Consider the following 18,307-nt stretch of genomic DNA (forward strand, 5'->3'; position numbering starts at 1 on the left):
CGTGTCAAGCATCCTAACAGTCATACATACGCAGTTTTACTTTGTCTTCAAAGAAAGAAGAGAGGGCTTAACAAGATTCTGAGCACAAGCCTGTTCATGTGATATGCATGTAGTGTTTGATGTTTACCTTGAGGCTCAGACCAATATTAGAGTCAATGAATTTATTAACTTACCAGCAGGAAGTTGTGTTCACATAACCTGTGAACACAATGCATATGTTTCTACTTATTGGTCTCTGTATGAGTCATTTAATTATTAAAATAGAAAAACAAACAAACAAAACACAAAAAAAACCCAGGCAGCATAATGCTAGCATGACTTTAAAACAGGGCCGTTGCTAGCCATTTGGGTGCCCTAAGCACAAATGCTTTATGGTGCCCCCCCACCACTGAAAAAAAAAACAAAAACATTAATACTTTTGAATTTCTCAGTGGAATTTGTTTAATTAAATAACAACAAACATGACAGTTAAACAAATAAATAAGGTTAAAGGAGGTTAAAAATACTGTTACAAATAAATACTGAAACAAAAATTGAACATTGGAACAAGAACAAAGAGCCTGGCAATAATGTGTAATTTTTTTTATAAAAAAATAATATATATAATATAATAGTATTATTATTAATATATTTACAAATAGTTTCACAATAGAATTTAAATAAGAAACTTAAATAAGAAAAATAAGAATTTGAACACAAAAGCCACATTCCTTAAGTAACTATGTTAAACATTTTTACAATTCGTTGTCAGAGTATGCCCTAGACTCTAGGGCATACTCTGACAACCAGAAAATGCAGGCGTGGTGTGCCTCTCTAGGGCCTAGAGAGGCACACGCCTGCATTTTCTGGTTGCAAAATCAGCTATAAGGTCATCATATGATAGCTTCTGAGCCACGTCACCATTGATGCTGATAACAGCCAGACCACTTAAACGTTCCTGCCCCATTGATGAACGCAGGTACGTTTTAATGAGTTTGAGCTTTGAAAAGCTTCGCTCAGCAGAGGCAACTGTGACAGGCAGGGTCAGTGCAATACGCAGAGCAATCCACAGATTGGGATATACCTCTTGAAGCTGATTGTCATGTAAAAATGACAGCATTTCCAAAGCAGACGTCTGTGGTGGCAGCTGAGGAAGGTTGATGATTTCCTGCATCATCTCAGGTCCATCAATGTCAGCTACTCCCTTATCTGTCAGTGTCTTCTGTACTTCAGTGCAGTGTTTTTTTAAATCCTCCTTGGACATCCCATTCACTTTGCTGAAATCAAGCAGCACTCCATATTTCTCCTTCACTTGATTCATGGTCTCAAACCTCTCCTGTAGGGAGATTAAAGCAGAGTCCACAACACAATTGAAAAATGTGACCTCAAGCTTTTTAAGGGCATCATGGAGGGGCTCATCAACAGCTTCATATGCAAACTGCCTTTTTGTGCTCCTGAGCCTTTTCTCCTTCAACTGTGGTTCTATGTTCAGGGCCTCACAGAGTTCTTTGGCAGCTGACACAGCCTCATCAAACCCAGACTGTCTGTATTTAGAGAGGTTACTTTTGGCAGTGTCAATGAGCCTGACAGCAACATCGAGCTGCATGGAGCTGGACTGTAGTAACTTGTTCACCTGGTTTGTGATTGTAAGAAGTTCACACCACACGATGGAGCAAATCAAAAATCGAAATGAGGCTACTTCCTCAGCAAGCACTTGAGCCTCCACCTTTGCGACTGCAACACTTACAGCTTCTCTGGCCTCCAGGAGAGCATCCCTCACTTCTTTTGTCTGACTCCGGACAGCAGTTACACTTTGAAGCCTGCTTTCCCATCTAACGTCACTCCAAGATTTAAGTGTCAATTTCACATGTTTTGTTAAAATGGCCCATCGCTGGGTGGCACTGGAAAAGAAATTGAACAACTTCTGCAAATACCCAAAGTAGCCAGTTGCATCTGGAGAGGACTTGGCAGCATCAGCTATGACCAGATTCATCGTGTGAGCTCCACAAGGCACAAACAATGCTCTCGGGTTTAATTGTAGCAGTCTGGCCTGAACACCTTGCTTCTTCCCCTTCATGTTGGCCCCATTGTCATAGGCCTGTCCTCGACAGTTTTCAAATGGAATGCCAAGCTCCTTCAACTTGTCAAGGACAACATTGGACAGGTTAAGGCCAGTTGTTTGCTCCACATTTATATAGCCAAGAAAGTATTCTTTAATATCTGGTTGTGCTTGGAAACAAACAATGCGTACTATGACTGACATTTGTTCAGTGTGACTCACATCTGGAGTACAGTCAAGAATGATGGAGAAGTATTTTGCCAACTGGATTTGCTTCACAATGGCGCGGAATGTTTCTGAAGAGATAATCTGAATTAGTTCGTTCTGTGTCTCAGGGCTGAGGTAATGTGTGTGGGAACCTTCATCTTTTATGTTGGCCAAGTGATTTGCCATTACAAGGTCATATGTTGCCATAAGCTCTACTTCCTTCAAGAAGTTGCCATTGTCCGGCTCATAAAGACAGTCAGAAGAGCCCCTAAAAGACAAATTTCTGGAAGCCAGTGAGAGAGTTATTGAGAGTAATCGTTTGAGAATCTCTCACCACTTTTTCCTTTCTGCCTCTAGTAAGGTCAACTCCTGTTGATCTATTGCCATGCTTTTCTTTAGCCGTGTGTCCAGTTCTCTCCACTTAAGCATGCACTGTATGTGGTCTTGGCTACACTCATGACCCCTCAAACGGATGTTGATGTTCGACCAGTCACTGAAGCCCTCTGTACTCAGCTTTATATCCTTCACACTGAAAAGCTTACATGCAAAGCAGAACACAGCATTGTTCTGCGGTGAGTACACTAACCAGCTCCGGTGAACCTTTTCTCCATTGGGAAGAATTTTGAACTTAAGGCTAGTGTGAAATGCTCTTCCATCAGGCCCCTTTGGAAAATTAAAATCAGAGCTGACATTAAAAGGACCTCTCCGCACAATTTCAACACGATCAGCATCTACAATGTGAGCTGGCCAAAGAGCAGGATCGGTTGAAGGGGGCACACATGTCTCCACAGTGTCACTTTCTGATAGTCTCTCAGTGACAGGACTCTCAGTGGTACTTGTGTATGGAACTGTACCTGAACTGGTGGTTGATGGTTCTTGTTCTTCTTGGCTAGGGATTGTTGCAGGGTCTACAATGGCTGGTGGTTGATGTCCAGGGATGGCACTACTACTGGATGGTTCATCCTGTCCTTGAGATCCTCCTTGAACATATTTAAGCATTGACCCTGCATACAAGAGAAAATATTCAGGGATTTTACAGAAATACAATTTTGAATCTACAGTAGGCCTACGAAAGATTGCATTATAAGACTAATAAATTAAGTAAGTCACTGGTACATTTAAAAATTACTAACTATATTTTACATGTATAGATTTTCATAATGGCAAATGGCAATATAAACATGCTGTACATAATTTGATATAAATGCGCAAGTAGGAAATCTATATTACTGGAAGATATAGGTTTCATATTACAGTTTCACCAACAGATGTCGCCCTTGATCTATGAACCTAAAGAAAGACGAGAACTATTTATGTGTTCAGACGTCAATGGCATAAATAAGATATGCGTCTTTATAGATATCCTGAAATGCAGCAACATACAAAGTAATCTTGTCTAATCTGATAATAATACTTGACTGCATCACTGACCTATCCCAAAGTTAAGGTTAATCAGTAGCATGCATGACGTTAGCCAGCTAGCAACCTGAGGAGGGAAATGCTAGTCTCACGAATCACGATAACGTTAGCAATCGTGAGTCACGATTGCTAACGTTATCTGAAAACCGTCAATTGAGTGACCATGATGAGTTGCTTTTAGTAGTCCATTCTATATTCATATCCACAACGTAAACAAACTACCCAACATCAATCATTTGCAACATTTGTTAACACAGTATGAACACTGCTAACAGGAGCTATCACAGAGTTGACGGACATGAGCGTGCAAGCAAGGGCTACAATAATGAACTTTTTTTATTATTATTATTTAAACATTGCCTTACCGGCAAGCGACGCCTGAGTTTCATCACGCTTCCTCTTCTTCTTTCTTTTCTCCGCTCCCGACTCCTGTTGCCGTTTCGAGGCCATGTTCAAACAGGTGTTTACCAATTATAGAACAGACCACTGGGAGTGGGGGGGCACCAGGAGGAGACTGGAGACAGGGCACAAAGCAGATTCACCCCTTTTCTCGGGAAAATTGTTTTATGTTGCTTTTGTATTGTTTAACCATATTAATGCATATGATATTTATAGTATTAATATGGTTTACTTTTTTTTTTTACGACCCTGATTTTTTTGGTGCCCTACCGGCCATTTGGTGCCCTACGCAGTGTGCGTTATGTGCGTTTGCGGAGCTACGGCACTGCTTTAAAATGTCAAAATGTATAAAAATGCTTGAAATGCTGTAATCCAGTGTATTATTTGTAGTAATTAAACTAAATACAATTAAATTCCTTACAATTTAAGCATTAAATTGAAAAAGCAAACATCCACAAAATTTTAAGTTGTTCGAATATTCTTTGGTTTCAAACATTTTCAGTGTAAAGGAAATGCCCTTTGTATATTCAGCTTTTACAGCTGGTTAAATCAAATAACTCTACCCTATAGGAGACCTTTGTATGAATTTTTCCTGCACAGAAAAAGTTTCGATTGATCTGTCCACCCATCATCTTTGCTCATCTGTTATCAGAATCATCAGAATCAGAATACTTTATTAATCCCGAAGGAAATTATAGGTTACAGCAGGCAGCACGCTAAATGGCCCATGCGCACTTACAAAGGAACCCTCTGACCAAACATACTTTACACAAACATTACATTGGGGAGACATGTCAGAGAGATAGGCTGATAGGAAAAAAGAACAACGAAAATACATAACATGAGGTGAGAGGAGCAGAAAAAAAAAACTCCACTTAGACTGAGCTCCTAATGGGAGAACAGTTTGAGAACAAAAATTATCAGCTGGGTCATGGCAGCACCACCACTATATTTTAGATGCCACACTTCCCACGGGTATAATCTCTCAAACAGGTTCTCGGTCTACTGTTGGGTGTGCCCATTTCTGGGTATTCCCGGGTACCCCTCAGGGGCCCTGGAGCTCATGTGGGACCTCAAGCAGTTACTAAGCAGCAACTTTGAAGAGGCTGAGGTGAGACTTGCCTTTCAAACAGCAACCAGCTGCAGCTGCCTGTGGAGACACACCTGTCTATCAAACTGACCACACCCCGAAATTTAAGTCTTAAAAATCCAAACAGTTGGAAAAAAATAATCACCCTGAGGGGACTGGGCGACTAAACCTCTTCACTACACCTTACTTGAATCCTGCAGGTGTGGGTGTGATACTGAAACAGGTGGGGCCCTGTGATTGGTCCATTCAAAGAATTGCTGCCTGTTTATTGGATAAAAAGATGACAGCAACTTCTTCAAACTCAACCCCAACCTCTCCTTTCCCCTTCCTTCAACAATTGCACCTCCTCCTTCAACAATTAGGCTGCTTGGTCTGTAGGTAGACAAAACCTCAGTTTGCAGTTTAGTTTATCCTTAGTGAAAATTACACTTTAACTGGTGAGTGAACATTTTTGCCTTATTGCTGTGAATGTGGATGGTTGATTAGGTGGCTTTTTTTCAAGTTTTCGTGCTGTGCGAGTGGCCTTTCTTGGAAGTGGGAAGAGTCAGGGAGTCACACGGGACTGAAAGAAAGTTTTACAGTCTTTCAACTGCAAAAGACACATTTATTGTGTAACAGGTATGCTGGGCAGATTTATGCTTGCACAATTTTCTTTTCCTTTTGTTTCCTTGTAATTAATTTTTTGTAAACTTGTTAGTTTTATGAATTCTGAATACAGAATGTCTATTTTAATTTTAAATCTACAGTTTTTATTGTCAAGTGTGTTTTATTTAGTTTTTTTTAAAAACATTAAGAGTCTGTTCTTTTGACTTGCTCTATAATAATTGTGGTTTTCTAATCATTTTAATGCCAGAAAGAGTTAATCTGAATTATTTCTGTCAGGTTAGGTGTTTAGTGTCTGCCTAGGGCAGGGGTCGGCAACTTGCGGCTCCGGAGCCGCATGCGTCTCTTTAGTCCTTATAGTGCGGCTCCGCGTGGTTTTAGAAAATAAATTAGAAGTATTTAGCTGAAGTGTATTTTATTTATGTTAGTTCTTTTTAAACTTGTAGTTCTAAATTGGAAGATTATTGTTATATTGAAATCTAAAAATAAAATTATATTCTATTATTTTTTTCATCGCTCAAAATAAGCCGGTATACCCGCCCAAACGCCGTGCATTTATCGAGACTTTCAACCCAATTATGGATCTTCGGATCCACATTATATCAGCAGCTGTTCTCCACCGTGAACTATGTTTAAAAACAAACACCGCTCACGCCTCACAGATGACAGCTTACAGTCCTGCGTAAAGATGAAAGTGACTTCGTACAGCCCCAATTTGCAGACGCTGTGCGCAGAGGTTCAGGAGCAGAAGTCCCATTGTAAAAATATCACGGCAGACCCGACAATGTTTGCATGAACATGCTTTATAGCATCTCTTTATTGACCACTTTTCACACACGGTTGCTGTACGCATACAGCCGGCTGTAGCTTTTCAGCTCACAGCTTGACACACACCAACACAACAGCAGAGATAGCATAGACGTAAAGGCGGCGAGGCGTGATTTCGGGTGCTGCTCTGGTGCGTCCGCCTCCAATGCAGCGGCGTTGCAGACCACACCCCGCCACACACATTAAGCAGGTAAAATACATATTTAGGCAGAATTTTGCAAATATCTATTTTTCATTTTGTAGCAGCATAGTGCTTTTTTTCCAATTATTTTTTAAAAGTCAGGCTTCAAAAGCCCAAAGGAGATATAAGGGTGGTGGCTCACAACAGTTTTTGTTTGCTACATGGATCATTTTAGTTCCGCTGGGTGTCTTTCCTTTTGTTATATTTCTTTAAGAGTTCAAAATGTGTTAATTACATAAATAAAATGTAATTTTCTCTGTAGCACTTCATGGATTTAAGCAACACACCTTAGTTGTTCTCACAAAGCATAAAGGTAGAAAACAATATATACAGTGTTATTTTAGATGTCAAAAAGTATTTGCGGCTCCCAGTGTTTTCTTTTGCGTGGAAACCGGGTCCAAATGGCTCTTTCGGTGTTAAAGGTTGCTGACCCCTGGCCTAGGGGTTTTCTGCAGGAAGAAATCCTGCTGGTCTGGTGCAGTGCAAAGCACTAAATGTACAACTTTTTTGTAAGTGGAAAATTGCAATAAAATCAAATACACTCAAGTGTATATTAAAGATCTGCTATAACTCATTCACTTGGCCTTGCAAACTGGTCAATCTCCAGGAAGACACATCGCTGGATTTGTCTCCATGTGGAGTTTTTTTGCTTATTTGCAAGAGCCCATTTTCTGCAAGACATCTCATCATGGCCAGATTAATGTGTACAGAATTTAACAGAAATGAATACTTTAAAGAAAAAAAGGAAAAAAGTTAAGACTGTTTTGGGTCTACTGCATTTTTTGGGCTATAAGGCGCACTATAAATCCTTTTAATTTTCTCAACATTGACAGTGCATCTTATAATCCTGTGTGCCTTATGTATAGGGATGGGTACCGGTATCATGACAACGGTTCTGACATAAACGGTAGTAACCAGACCGAAAAGCAGCGCACATTTCGGTGCTTTATTTCGGTGCTTTTTTTTCCTGAGCTGTGATACACTTCTAGCCAATCATTTTACGTTTCTGAGGATAGTAGGCGGGTCCAGGTACGTACGTTCTTTTAGAGCAGAGCTACAGATTAAAAATGCCCAAGGCGAAGCGGTCAAAAGTCTGGCTGTACTTCACAGCAAAATATGCAAACTCAGCAGCCTGCAACAAGTGCTTTAAGCTGATACTGTGATACTGTCAAAGGAGGTAACACCTCAAATCCGATGAAACACCTGGCGACGCATAGCGTTTTTTTTTAAAAGCCAAGAAATGCGCTGTATTTGATAGCTTGCTGGGAGACCTCACACCGAGCGCATCTACTGCGGGTGTGGTGCCTGTTATCGGACCCGGAGTTAGCAACATCCCCAAAAACACGAAGAGGAGAGTCCTGGCCCCTAGCCCTGCCAGTGTAGCAGAAATGATGACGGATGATGATGGCAGCAGCAGCCGTTCTTCTCTGCGTGAGTAGCTTAATGTTGTTCGTGTGTAATTCACGTTGAGTAGGCTAACCATGTTATTACATTAATGCAGGTAAGGTGAACTAGCAAACATCATCATAGCTACATGCGGCTGTCTTCTTGTTTGATGGCAGATACTCCCTTCACCCTGGCTAAAAAGGCTAAAATGACCAAAGAAAAAGAGGAAAACGGCTAAACATGAGAGGTTTTTGGATAAAGTTTGTGTTTTTTCCATTGTCTAAGCACTGCTTCCAGCCAAGAGTGATACCATATATGCCCCATAGCTGCAGAAAAGGCTAACATTGTTATCTTTTTACAAAAACAAGCTGAACATGAGAGGTTTTTGGACCAAAAATGTGTTCTCCATTCTTTAAGCACCGGTTTGAGCACCGGCACCATTTCAAAAGTACCGATTTGGCACCGGTATCGGATAAAACCTAAACGATACCCATCCCTACTTATGTATGAATTCCAGTTGTGTTTACTGACCTCGAACTGATTTTATCTGTCAAAAAATGTTGTGGTACAACTTTGGTAAGCTACGAAGCTGCACTGCTTGATGGATTGTTGGAGCCTCGCGGAGTAATCTGTGTCCAAAACTCCGTCTGCTTCAGGTCCCAAAGTCAAACGAACACTGAAGCATTACTGTCTGAATTCTTTCACCTTTAATAAAATGATCAGCATTGCTGCTTTACCAGATGTAACAAGGCAAGGCAAATTTATTTGTATAGCACAATTCAACAACAAGGTGATTCAAAGATCTTTACAGAGACATTAGAAACAAAAACAAATAAAAAGCATGATTTAAAATTGATTAAAACAAGCAAACAAACAAACTAACTAACTAACTAACTAACTAACTAACTAACTAACTAACTAACTACACACATTTCACACCTGTTCGCGCGATCTGAACCCTTATCGTAAGGGGAGCTACCAGTCCTTCTGTGGACGAGCTACTTTCTATTTTAAATTCCCTGAATTTAAAATACTCTCTAGACCCAGTCTAGACCCAGTTGGGGAGCTACCCAGAGCTCTAATCCCACACCTGTTCGTGCGATCTGAACCCTTATCGTAAGGGGAGCTACCAGTCCTTCTGTGGACGAGCTACTTTCTATTTTAAAGTCCCTGAATTTAAAATACTCTCTAGACCCAGTCTAGACCCAGTTGGGGAGCTACCCAGAGCTCTAAACCCACTTAACAAACAAACAAACAAACAAACAAACAAACAAACAAACAAACAAACAAACAAACAAACAAAACAGTATATAAAATCAAAACAGATAAAATCAGAAATAGATAAGATCAGTAGTTAGTGTAAGTTTTGAAATTTAAGCTTAAAAGTGTGGATTTCGTGCTTTATTCAAATGCAGCTGAGAATAGGTGAGACTTCAACCTGGATTTAAATAAACTGAGTGTTTCAGCTGATCTGAGGCTTTCTGGGAGTTTGTTCCAGATATAAGGAGCATAAAAGCTGAATGCAGCTTCTCCGTGTCTGGTTCTGACTCTGGGAACTGATAAAAGACCGGATCCAGATGACCTGAGGCATCTGGAAGGTTCATACTCAGTCAGGAGGTCACTGATGTATTTTGGTCCTAAACCATTCAGAGCTTTATAGACCAGCATCAGAACTTTAAAGTCTATCCTCTGACGGACAGGCAGCCAGTGTAAAGACCTCAGAGCTGGACTGATGTGGTCCACTTTTTTGGTCTTAGTGAGGACTCGAGCAGCAGAGTTCTGAATGAGCTGTAGTTGTCTGACTGATGTTTTAGGTAGACCTGTAAAGATGCTACAGTAATCAAGCCTACTAAAGATGAATGCATGGACTAGTTTTTCCAGGTCCTGTTGAGACATCAGATCTTTTATCCTTGAAATATTCTTGAGGTGATAGTAACAAGTCTAACATCCAGGCATCCATGAAAACAGAATTTACTAAATTTAATGGAGTTAGAAGTTAGCAGGAAGTTAGCTCGCTAGTTTCCACCTAAACATGATACAGCATGTTCTGACTGAGGGATTTCTGAAAAAATTCAAACGTACAGCTCTGCTATCACTTCCAACATAAACAAAGACAGAAACCTAAACAGCAGCGATGCTTGTAGGGTTACTGAAGTTGGACTAGCTAGTATATAATGCTGTACACCAACAGCGCACACAGGGCTTATATACACAGGGAAGTAATCAGGGAATGAGAAACAGGAGGAAGACACAGCTGGGAGAAATTAGGCTAATGAGACAAGGGAGAAGTAAAACACGCTGACATGAGACATGAACTTTCAAAGTAAAACAGGAAACCAGAAACAATTCACAAAGATGCGGACTGAGAAACATGGACTTTACACAGAGGGACACACGAGCAGAGAAGACTAAGCACAGAACTAAACCTATACTAAACATGAGGGCAAGAGAACAAAACCTAAACCAGAATAATTAAAATAATCAACACAGGATAGCTAAAGAATCAGAACATAAATATAATGAACATAATCTAGAAAAACACCAAAATACAAGAAACCGAAAAAGCTGGTTCAAAATGACCCAGAACCGTGACACCTTGTGTATGAAAACAGACCCATTCATCGACGGTGCACCTTATGATCCGAAAAATACAGAAAAATTCTTGCTGTGTAGACATGGTGAACAAAAGAGTTGCACCTCCTGACTTCAGGTTGAATGCAGGGGACATGCTATCCCTAATATTTAGACTGTGCCTTTGTCCCTCTAGTAATATATAAAAGGAGCAAATCGGTCACTAGAGACTGATTTCTTTACTTGAAGGCAGGAATTTCCATCATGAATGTTGCAGAAAACCCACTAAATCCACCAGGAAAAATTGAGGCTGACACTTGTCTTTTCCTGGGGGAGGATACCCAAACCATCGGATTAATGTGCCACCAAAGCCCTCACACCTGCTCACCTTAAGACACAAAGGGGCGATCGGTTACTGTCAGAGGAACACACTGTCATGTTAGGAATTCCTCAGGCCTCTGGAGTCACTGTTAATCAGGGAAATGCCCCAAGTTAAATAGAGCATGGAAGCCTGTCAGGGGAAGTTGGACTGGAGTATCAGGAGAAAGACTACTAACCACACAGGGAGGCAGAGCAGTGGGGGATTTCTCCGGAGAAACGACTGATTTTCTGTGGCTGTGTGTGTCTCTGGCAAGATGATTTGGGCCACAAAGTTGAAATCACATTGCCAGAGATTACTGCACTGCTACGGAGTCTCCGACTGTTCCTGGAGGGCATGCATATACCTGTGTACTGGAGGTTCTTCAAGCAACCAGTCTGAAAGAGCTCATCCGAGGCACGGTCAGTGGATTGGTGCTAGCTGTGTCATGTGTACAGTGTCTGATTGGGTGCAGAACTTAGTTGACTGCTGACCAGGGAGTCTTGAATATTTGTTCACAGTGGCTAAGTTCGTCACTCATACAGAGACGATCGGCATTTTTTTTTTAACTTGGCGACTGGCTCTATTGAAGACTGTTTTATGAGGACATTACACTCCTGCCATGTTTTGTTCATTATGTAGAATTTCACCTTGTGACTATCAGGGGTCACATGTGGAGTCTCTTTACCATCTTCACGATCCCCTGAGAAAACATCTGGCCTCCCCCTCGTGCTTTCTGAGCTGACAGCAGTTTGATCAAATACACTGGCTCAGTTCAGCAGGAACGAGAGTTTAGTCAGCGGGCATCATCTTAATGCCAGATGAGCAAATTTATCCACAAAGAATTGGAAGTGTTTGTTTTTCCAAATCTTCAGTTTGACATTTTGGTGTTTACCCTTTTCCTGAAAGGAGTCAATTTCCTTTTAACGACTTTTCTTTTCCCATGTCTGCAATTTGCCAGATTTTCTCTACCTGTGCCTTGTTCCCACCCGAAGTCTGGCCTGTCCCTCTAATGCCCTCATACATTGTGTGTGTGTGTGTGTGTGTGGGGGGGGCTGTGAGTACAGCAACTTTTGGTCATCAGTAAGTGCCAACAAATATCTTTATTCTTCTACCTGCCAGCCCTCTGTCTGCATTTTGGGTCACAAACAAGACATTTTTCCTGTACAAGTCACAAAATGACAATTTTAAAAGCTGCTGGAAGGTCATGATGGAGGACCTGCCGATTGCTTCACGACAGCGGAAATTTCAGTTGGAAGACCTGTGAAGTACCTCAACAAATGAAGCCACGAACATCCATAAAACAGCATGTTTTAAAGTATTAAGGCTATTTTTTTTTTCCATTTTTGAAGATCTGATTTCTTGTCTATACTTCCTGGATTTGGAGGGGAAAATGTCATTTAAAAACATATTTCCCCATCAGAGGTACATTTGTAATGTGTACCACACTTAGTCTGGTGGGAAGGTTTGGTCAAATGGTGAAAAAACAAACACCTTGTATCTTTTCATGGCTTTTCTGGAAACAGTCCCCAGCTAAATCAGGTGAAGGTGTCTTAAACAGTGCAAAGTCATTTATGGTTTATGCCCTTTATGACCAGATTCTATTAAATGTAAAATTTCACTTTGTACTTGTGTAAGCACATTTAAAATTAAGGTTGTTTTTCATTTTTGTACATAACTTTATAAACAGATTTTGCACAACTGCATAGTGTTAGGTTTATAGACTTATGGATTCTGGTCTAATCTGGGAAATTTAAAGACACATGACCTACTTGTTTTGTCAGTTTTGCTGTTTGTCTGTTTGGATTGGGATGATGTTATTTTGTTCGTTTTATAAAGCATGAGCCAGTATATCCTCTGCAAAACGAGGTAATGAAACACCTTTTCTTAGTATTTAGAGGCTCGACCAGTTTAACACAAAAATCTAGTCTGTAAAGAAGTAGTACCGCTTTGTGGCCCATAGAGGGCAGCAGCGAAATGCATTTACTGTCTCTGGGAAATCAGTCGAAGAAGTAAAGAGAGGAAACAAACATGAGCTGCTGAACTTCAGCAGCAGAGGATGTCTGGTTTTATGAGTACTACGAACAAAATCACAGTCAGACATGTTCAGGCTGGAAACATTTGAGAGTCAGTTGTCGTCTGTGATGGAGACTCTGGTGGAGGCGGCCGTGACAGAGCTCGGGAGACTTCTGGAGAGGAGCTCGGCTCCGGTTGTGGCCGCTCAGCAGCGCTCAAATGCGGCTTCCGTAGTCGCCGTGAAGCGCGAGGATGAGGAGAGGGAGGTGACGCTACGCAGGCAACTCCTTCACGAGGATGTCACGGTAACCCCGCGGTCACGCGCGCACGGGAAATGTGTGCGGTTTCACTGATGACAGGAAATTTACTTTCCACTAGTTCCACTTACCCTTCTTAGCTTAAGTGTACGGTGTCCTAAAATGTATACCGTATAAGTGGCACAAATGAGCACTACGTCACCCAAAAGTCCAATCGTTTGTTTCCATGGCGACCACTCCAACCGAAATCCCATCTTAGAAGCTAATCATGAGTTAGCTTCTTCAGCCTGTCAGGGCAGATGAATGAATGAAACTTTGCTGCACATTTTGTTAAACTACAACGAACTACAAGCTCATGTTCACTCCATGGACAATTTATTAGTTACAGCTTACTAATAGTGGGTTGTAACCCATTTTCCCTGTAGAAATATCTTAATTCCTCATCTCATAGCTTCATGAAGTTGCTGGAAAAATCCCTTAGAGTTTTTGGTCCGTGGTAACATGATGGCACATCATGATGGCACAACCTTTGGAAGGTGGTGGAATGGGAGACTCGCATGTCTCCCATTCCACCACCTTACAAAGGTTCTCGATTGGATTGAGAGGTGGTGAATGTTGAGGCCATTTGAGTAAATGGTAAATGGCCTGTATTTATATAGCGCTTTACTAGTCCCTAAGGACCCCAAAGCGCTTTACATACCCAGTCATCCACCCATTCACACACACACATTCACACACTGGTGATGGCAAGCTACATTGTAGCCACAGCCACCCTGGGGCGCACTGACAGTGTACTGACAGTACAGTGAACTCATGCTCAGAGATGCTCTTCTGCACACATTAGTTGTAAAAAGTGGTTATTTGAGCAACGGTTACCATCCTATCCTGCCCATCCTCCTAGAGATGGTCATGTGCAAAACCCCAGTAGATTAGCATTTTCTTAAGTACTCAGGCCAGCCTGTGTGGCACCAACAACCTTGCAGCTCTGCTTAAATCACCTTTCTTCCTAATTCTGCTGATCTGTTTGAACTTCAGCAGATCGTATTCATCATATCTAAATCCCTAACTTTAATGCAATACTGTTATGTGATTGGCTGACTATACATTTGCAATATCATTCTGTCTTTCCTGTGATTGTACAGAACCAGTTTGCTTCCCTGATGAAAAAGTGGGCTGAAGTTGCTGTGGAGAAAATCTCCTTAATTTTCAGTGTGTCCATGAGTGACGCCAGAGATGCTCCTGCTGCAGAGAAACCCAGAGCAGGGCAGATCGATACTGGGGGCAGAAAAAGTAAATAAGCTGATGGTTTATGAGGCTTTTAATGTTCTCACTCTGGGATTTCTTTGTATATTAAACTAGGCTTTTAACTTTTGTTGTGTAAAAACAGAATCTGTGTCCAGAAAGAGAAATAACATGCAAGGATCGCAACCAGCAACAAGACAGATGAGTGATCACTTATACTGTAGAGGTATTCAGCCAGTAACCAATAAAAAAAAAAACAACACTTTTTCTAAATTAAATTTTGAAAACAGTTTGGAATTTTTTGTGTGTTTTCAGAGGAGGAACAGATCGAACAGTCAACAGATGAAGCTGACCCAGAATCTGTGCCAGAACCTGGTAACTATGTTTTCTTTACAAGTTACTGCAGCTGTTTTTATACACTCTTTACTATTTTAGGGCTCAAATAAAATTAAAAGAATATAAAATAATTTTAAAAATGTACATTTTTAATATTTTGTGGACAATCCTGAAATCTGGAGCCCTCGGACATCATCAGATAATGAGTTTCCTCCTTTGCGAGGCTTTATCAGGCCTCTACTTGAGCAGTCTTCAGGTGTCAGTCGTTGGTGTTTTTTTTCTGCTCTTTAGTTTTCAGCAAGTGGAAAAAGCCACTGGGCTCAGAGAAGGTTGAATCACTTAGCCACTGCAAAATATTCCGCATCTTTACATTTCAATAGGTTCCGTCTTGTTCTCACAATGTTTTGGGCTATTTTCCATCTGCTTTGTGAAGCAATATCCAGTTAGTTTTGCTGTGCTCAGCTGAATCTGGCGTATGATTTTTGATATTCATACTTTCATTTACCTTCTTTATTTATGAAGCTTTAATGAAGAACTGCTCATGCTTGACCGTAAAACAACTGACTGAATTATGACTTTGTATTTGAGTCCCTGAAAACAGGACTGTGCAGTAATTATGGCTTTATTTTTCCAATATTTACGTTATAAAAATGCAAGCATTATCAGAACTTTAAGCACATAATCACGATTTAACTGCGATCTAACATATGTGTAGCACACAACTGTAATAGCAAAACTAGCTGCAGTGTCCAGATAAATGAATCAGGTTATACATTTAAACACAGTGGGATCCTCTGTTTAGGAGTTTGACTTTTTATAACAGCAGTATTACTAAAGTAGCATGTTTGCAGTGTGGCATTAAAGTCTTTGAAATGGATAGGTTGGTGTTACTCTCTTGTTAGTTCTAGTGTTGTTTTTGTTTCAGCTGATCCAGCATCACATGAGGAAAATAGCTCTGAAGTCCTCTCTGAACCTGAAGTCACAATAGCAGATCCTGAACCAGCCTCCAGTGTCATTGAGGAAAATGGCGTCCAAAAAGACGCTGAGCATGAATGCACTGCTGTGAAAATCGGAAGGAAGCAGCCCACCAAGGACTTCACATGTCCTACATGTGGCAAAGCATTTGCTCTGAAGTGTTTGATGAACAGACACTGCCTGACTCACTCCAAGCCTCACCTTTGCTCTGAGTGCGGCAAGCGCTTTGCTGGACTCCGTGGGCTCATTGCACATTCGAGAAAGCACACCGAGAAAGTGCGGAACGGAATTTGCGTACAAATCAACCTTCCACAGGCACATGCGTCAGCACAACCTAAACAAACTGATCACCCACACGTGCTCGCTGTGCGAGGAGCAGTTCACGGGGAAACAGGCGTTTCAGCGACACATTTGTTGCGCGTTGAAGAAGACATTTGTTTGCTCACTTTGCCCAGAGACCTTCGAGTGCAGGCAGAGCTTGGACGATCATGAGAATCTTCATTCAGGAAACAGAGATTTTGTCTGCAAAATGTGCGGCAAGACCTTCTTCTCGTCCGCATCTTTGGCCGCTCACCGAGTTACCCACACACAAAAGGAAAACTGCGAGGTGCTCAGCCTCAGTTTCAGTGACACGAGCACAAACGCCGGAGAAAAGCTTTTCACCTGCGAGGTGTGTGGCAAAGGATGCAGTCACAGGAGCGCCCTGAAGCATCACATGCTGATCCACACGGGCGAGAGGCCATACGTCTGCGAGACCTGCGGCAAACGCTGTGGACACGCCAGTGCACTTCAGAACCACATGAGGATCCACACGGGCAAGAAACCAGGAGAGAAGCCCGTCTGCAACGTGTGCGGCAAGAAATTCCGCTGCATGGTCAATCTCAAGTATCACACGAGTGTGCACACGGGGGAAAGGCCGTACGCCTGCGATCAGTGCGACAAGAGATTCAGCAACCCGAGCAATCTGAAGATGCACATGATGACGCACTCAGAGGAAAAGATGCACAGCTGCAGCATCTGTGGCAGGAAGTTCACGCAGCTCTACAGCCTGAAGCTGCACAGGCAGGTGCACGCGGGAGAACGGCCATATCACTGCGTCGTCTGTGGGAAAACTTTCATAACCAACAGCGTGTTCAGGACCCATCAGAAGGTTCACCTGCAGGAGGCAGGACAGGGGCAGACTGGAAAAACTGCAGTGAAAATCTAAAACACTCTGTGAGGTCACTTCTTGTACTGGTTATTGGTTTAAACTCTTTCTAATGGCCAGCAGGGGGCAACTCCTCTGGTTGTAGGAAGCCATCCAGTTTAATAGGAGTTTAATAGTTTCAGGTCATACTGAATAAAGCATGAACCTACTTCTGTTAAATACGGTCATTATTAGAGTTAGAAAGGATGATAATCTAGGACATGTTCTTGAGATGATGTTCCGAAAAGGACGAAGGAAAGAATTGCAATGACTGACCAGCTCAGAGACAGTTGGCACAAAGGTCACCTGATCAGAGTAGTAACGATAAAAGTGAGAATGAGGAGAGTTTGACGGTATCGAAGTGGCAAACAACCTAAACAGAAGAGAGCAGGTAAATGAGAGATCAAGTCCAAGTTTCATCACTGATTGACGACACAGATGCTTCACCAGAAGGACTGTGTTAGAGAACCTAACAAAGGTTGGTGGGGTTAAAGTTAACTCTTAAACTTGGGCATGACGATTTTGGTGAAAATACTTTTACTGTATAATTAAATGAAAGCTTATATTCACAAATGAAGCAATTTGATTTCTGTCTGCCTACAGAGAATCATTAAAGTACCCACTTTGTTCAAATTAACTTCTTCAAAGTTAAACATTTTTTAACGAGTGGTACGTCTTCATTAGCAGCTGCTGACTCTAAGTTTCCTTTTAAAGCAGAGCTCGCTCTCAGTTTAATATTTTTTTTCACTCGATCGGTTTTACTGGAATTACACGAATTACTTACATGTTGGTAATTTCCTTTGTCATTAAACAAAGGAGGAAGTAAATAGGGAAAATGGGGAAAATAAAGAAAGCAGATAACTGAAGCGAATTAGCACTTCTTCATTGTGCCTGAAACCAGAGGTGGGACCAAGTCATTGTTTTGCAAGTCTCAAGTAAGTCTCAAGTCTTTATCCTCAAGTCTCAAGTCAAGTCTCAAGTAATGTCAGGCAAGTCAGAGTCGAGTCTCAAGTCACTGGTGTAAAAGTCCGAGTCAAGTCACAAGTCTGAAACTTTGAATTTCAAGTCCTTTCGAGTCTTTAAAAAACCCCCGAAAAAAAGCATGTTGCAGTTATGCTAAATGTAAATATTAGACCATGTAATTTTTAAATCTGTGTTTTTCTCAACACATGACAAAATAGTGAACTTAGAAAATATACACAAATTGTGAAATTG

At 41.4% G+C, this 18,307-nt stretch overlaps 1 protein-coding gene and 1 pseudogene across 3 annotated transcripts; one reads left to right on the top strand and one right to left on the bottom strand.

Moving 5' to 3' along the window:
- Positions 1–440: 440 nt before the first annotated feature.
- LOC309710917 (zinc finger MYM-type protein 5-like) lies at positions 441–4,395 on the bottom strand. Of its 2 annotated transcripts, XM_082540783.1 has the most exons (3): positions 4,030–4,374; positions 3,100–3,249; positions 441–1,315 (listed from the first exon to the last, which is right to left on the bottom strand). In XM_082540783.1, the coding sequence occupies exons 1-3, from the start codon at positions 4,112–4,114 to the stop codon at positions 1,305–1,307; spliced, it is 246 nt and encodes an 81-aa protein (XP_082396909.1). In that variant the 5' UTR covers positions 4,115–4,374; the 3' UTR covers positions 441–1,304. The 2 variants fall into 2 exon arrangements, with proteins under 2 accessions (XP_082396909.1, XP_082396908.1); XM_082540782.1 differs by lacking the exon at positions 441–1,315 and having other exon boundaries at positions 1,322–3,249; positions 4,030–4,395.
- Positions 4,396–11,885: 7,490 nt separating this feature from the next.
- LOC309709592 lies at positions 11,886–17,729 on the top strand (annotated as a pseudogene). The gene is made up of 5 exons (XR_014280658.1): positions 11,886–13,401; positions 14,496–14,643; positions 14,741–14,821; positions 14,911–14,970; positions 15,857–17,729. The product of XR_014280658.1 is annotated as an uncharacterized misc_RNA (transcript).
- The last annotated feature ends 578 nt before the right edge of the window (positions 17,730–18,307 follow it).

This window comes from Aulonocara stuartgranti (genome assembly GCF_965226115.1).
Source record: "Aulonocara stuartgranti genome assembly, chromosome: 7".
In the NCBI taxonomy this organism is placed as follows: domain Eukaryota; kingdom Metazoa; phylum Chordata; class Actinopteri; order Cichliformes; family Cichlidae; genus Aulonocara; species Aulonocara stuartgranti.

Bases quoted from the DNA above. Each gene is read 5' to 3' on its own strand.
- LOC309710917 (XM_082540782.1), bottom strand. From the start codon at position 4,114: ATGGCCTCGAAACGGCAACAGGAGTCGGGAGCGGAGAAAAGAAAGAAG. The intron at 3,250-4,029 runs GTAAGGCAATGT...TCTTGTATGCAG, and splicing joins AACTCAGGCGTCGCTTGCCG to GGTCAATGCTTAAATATGTT.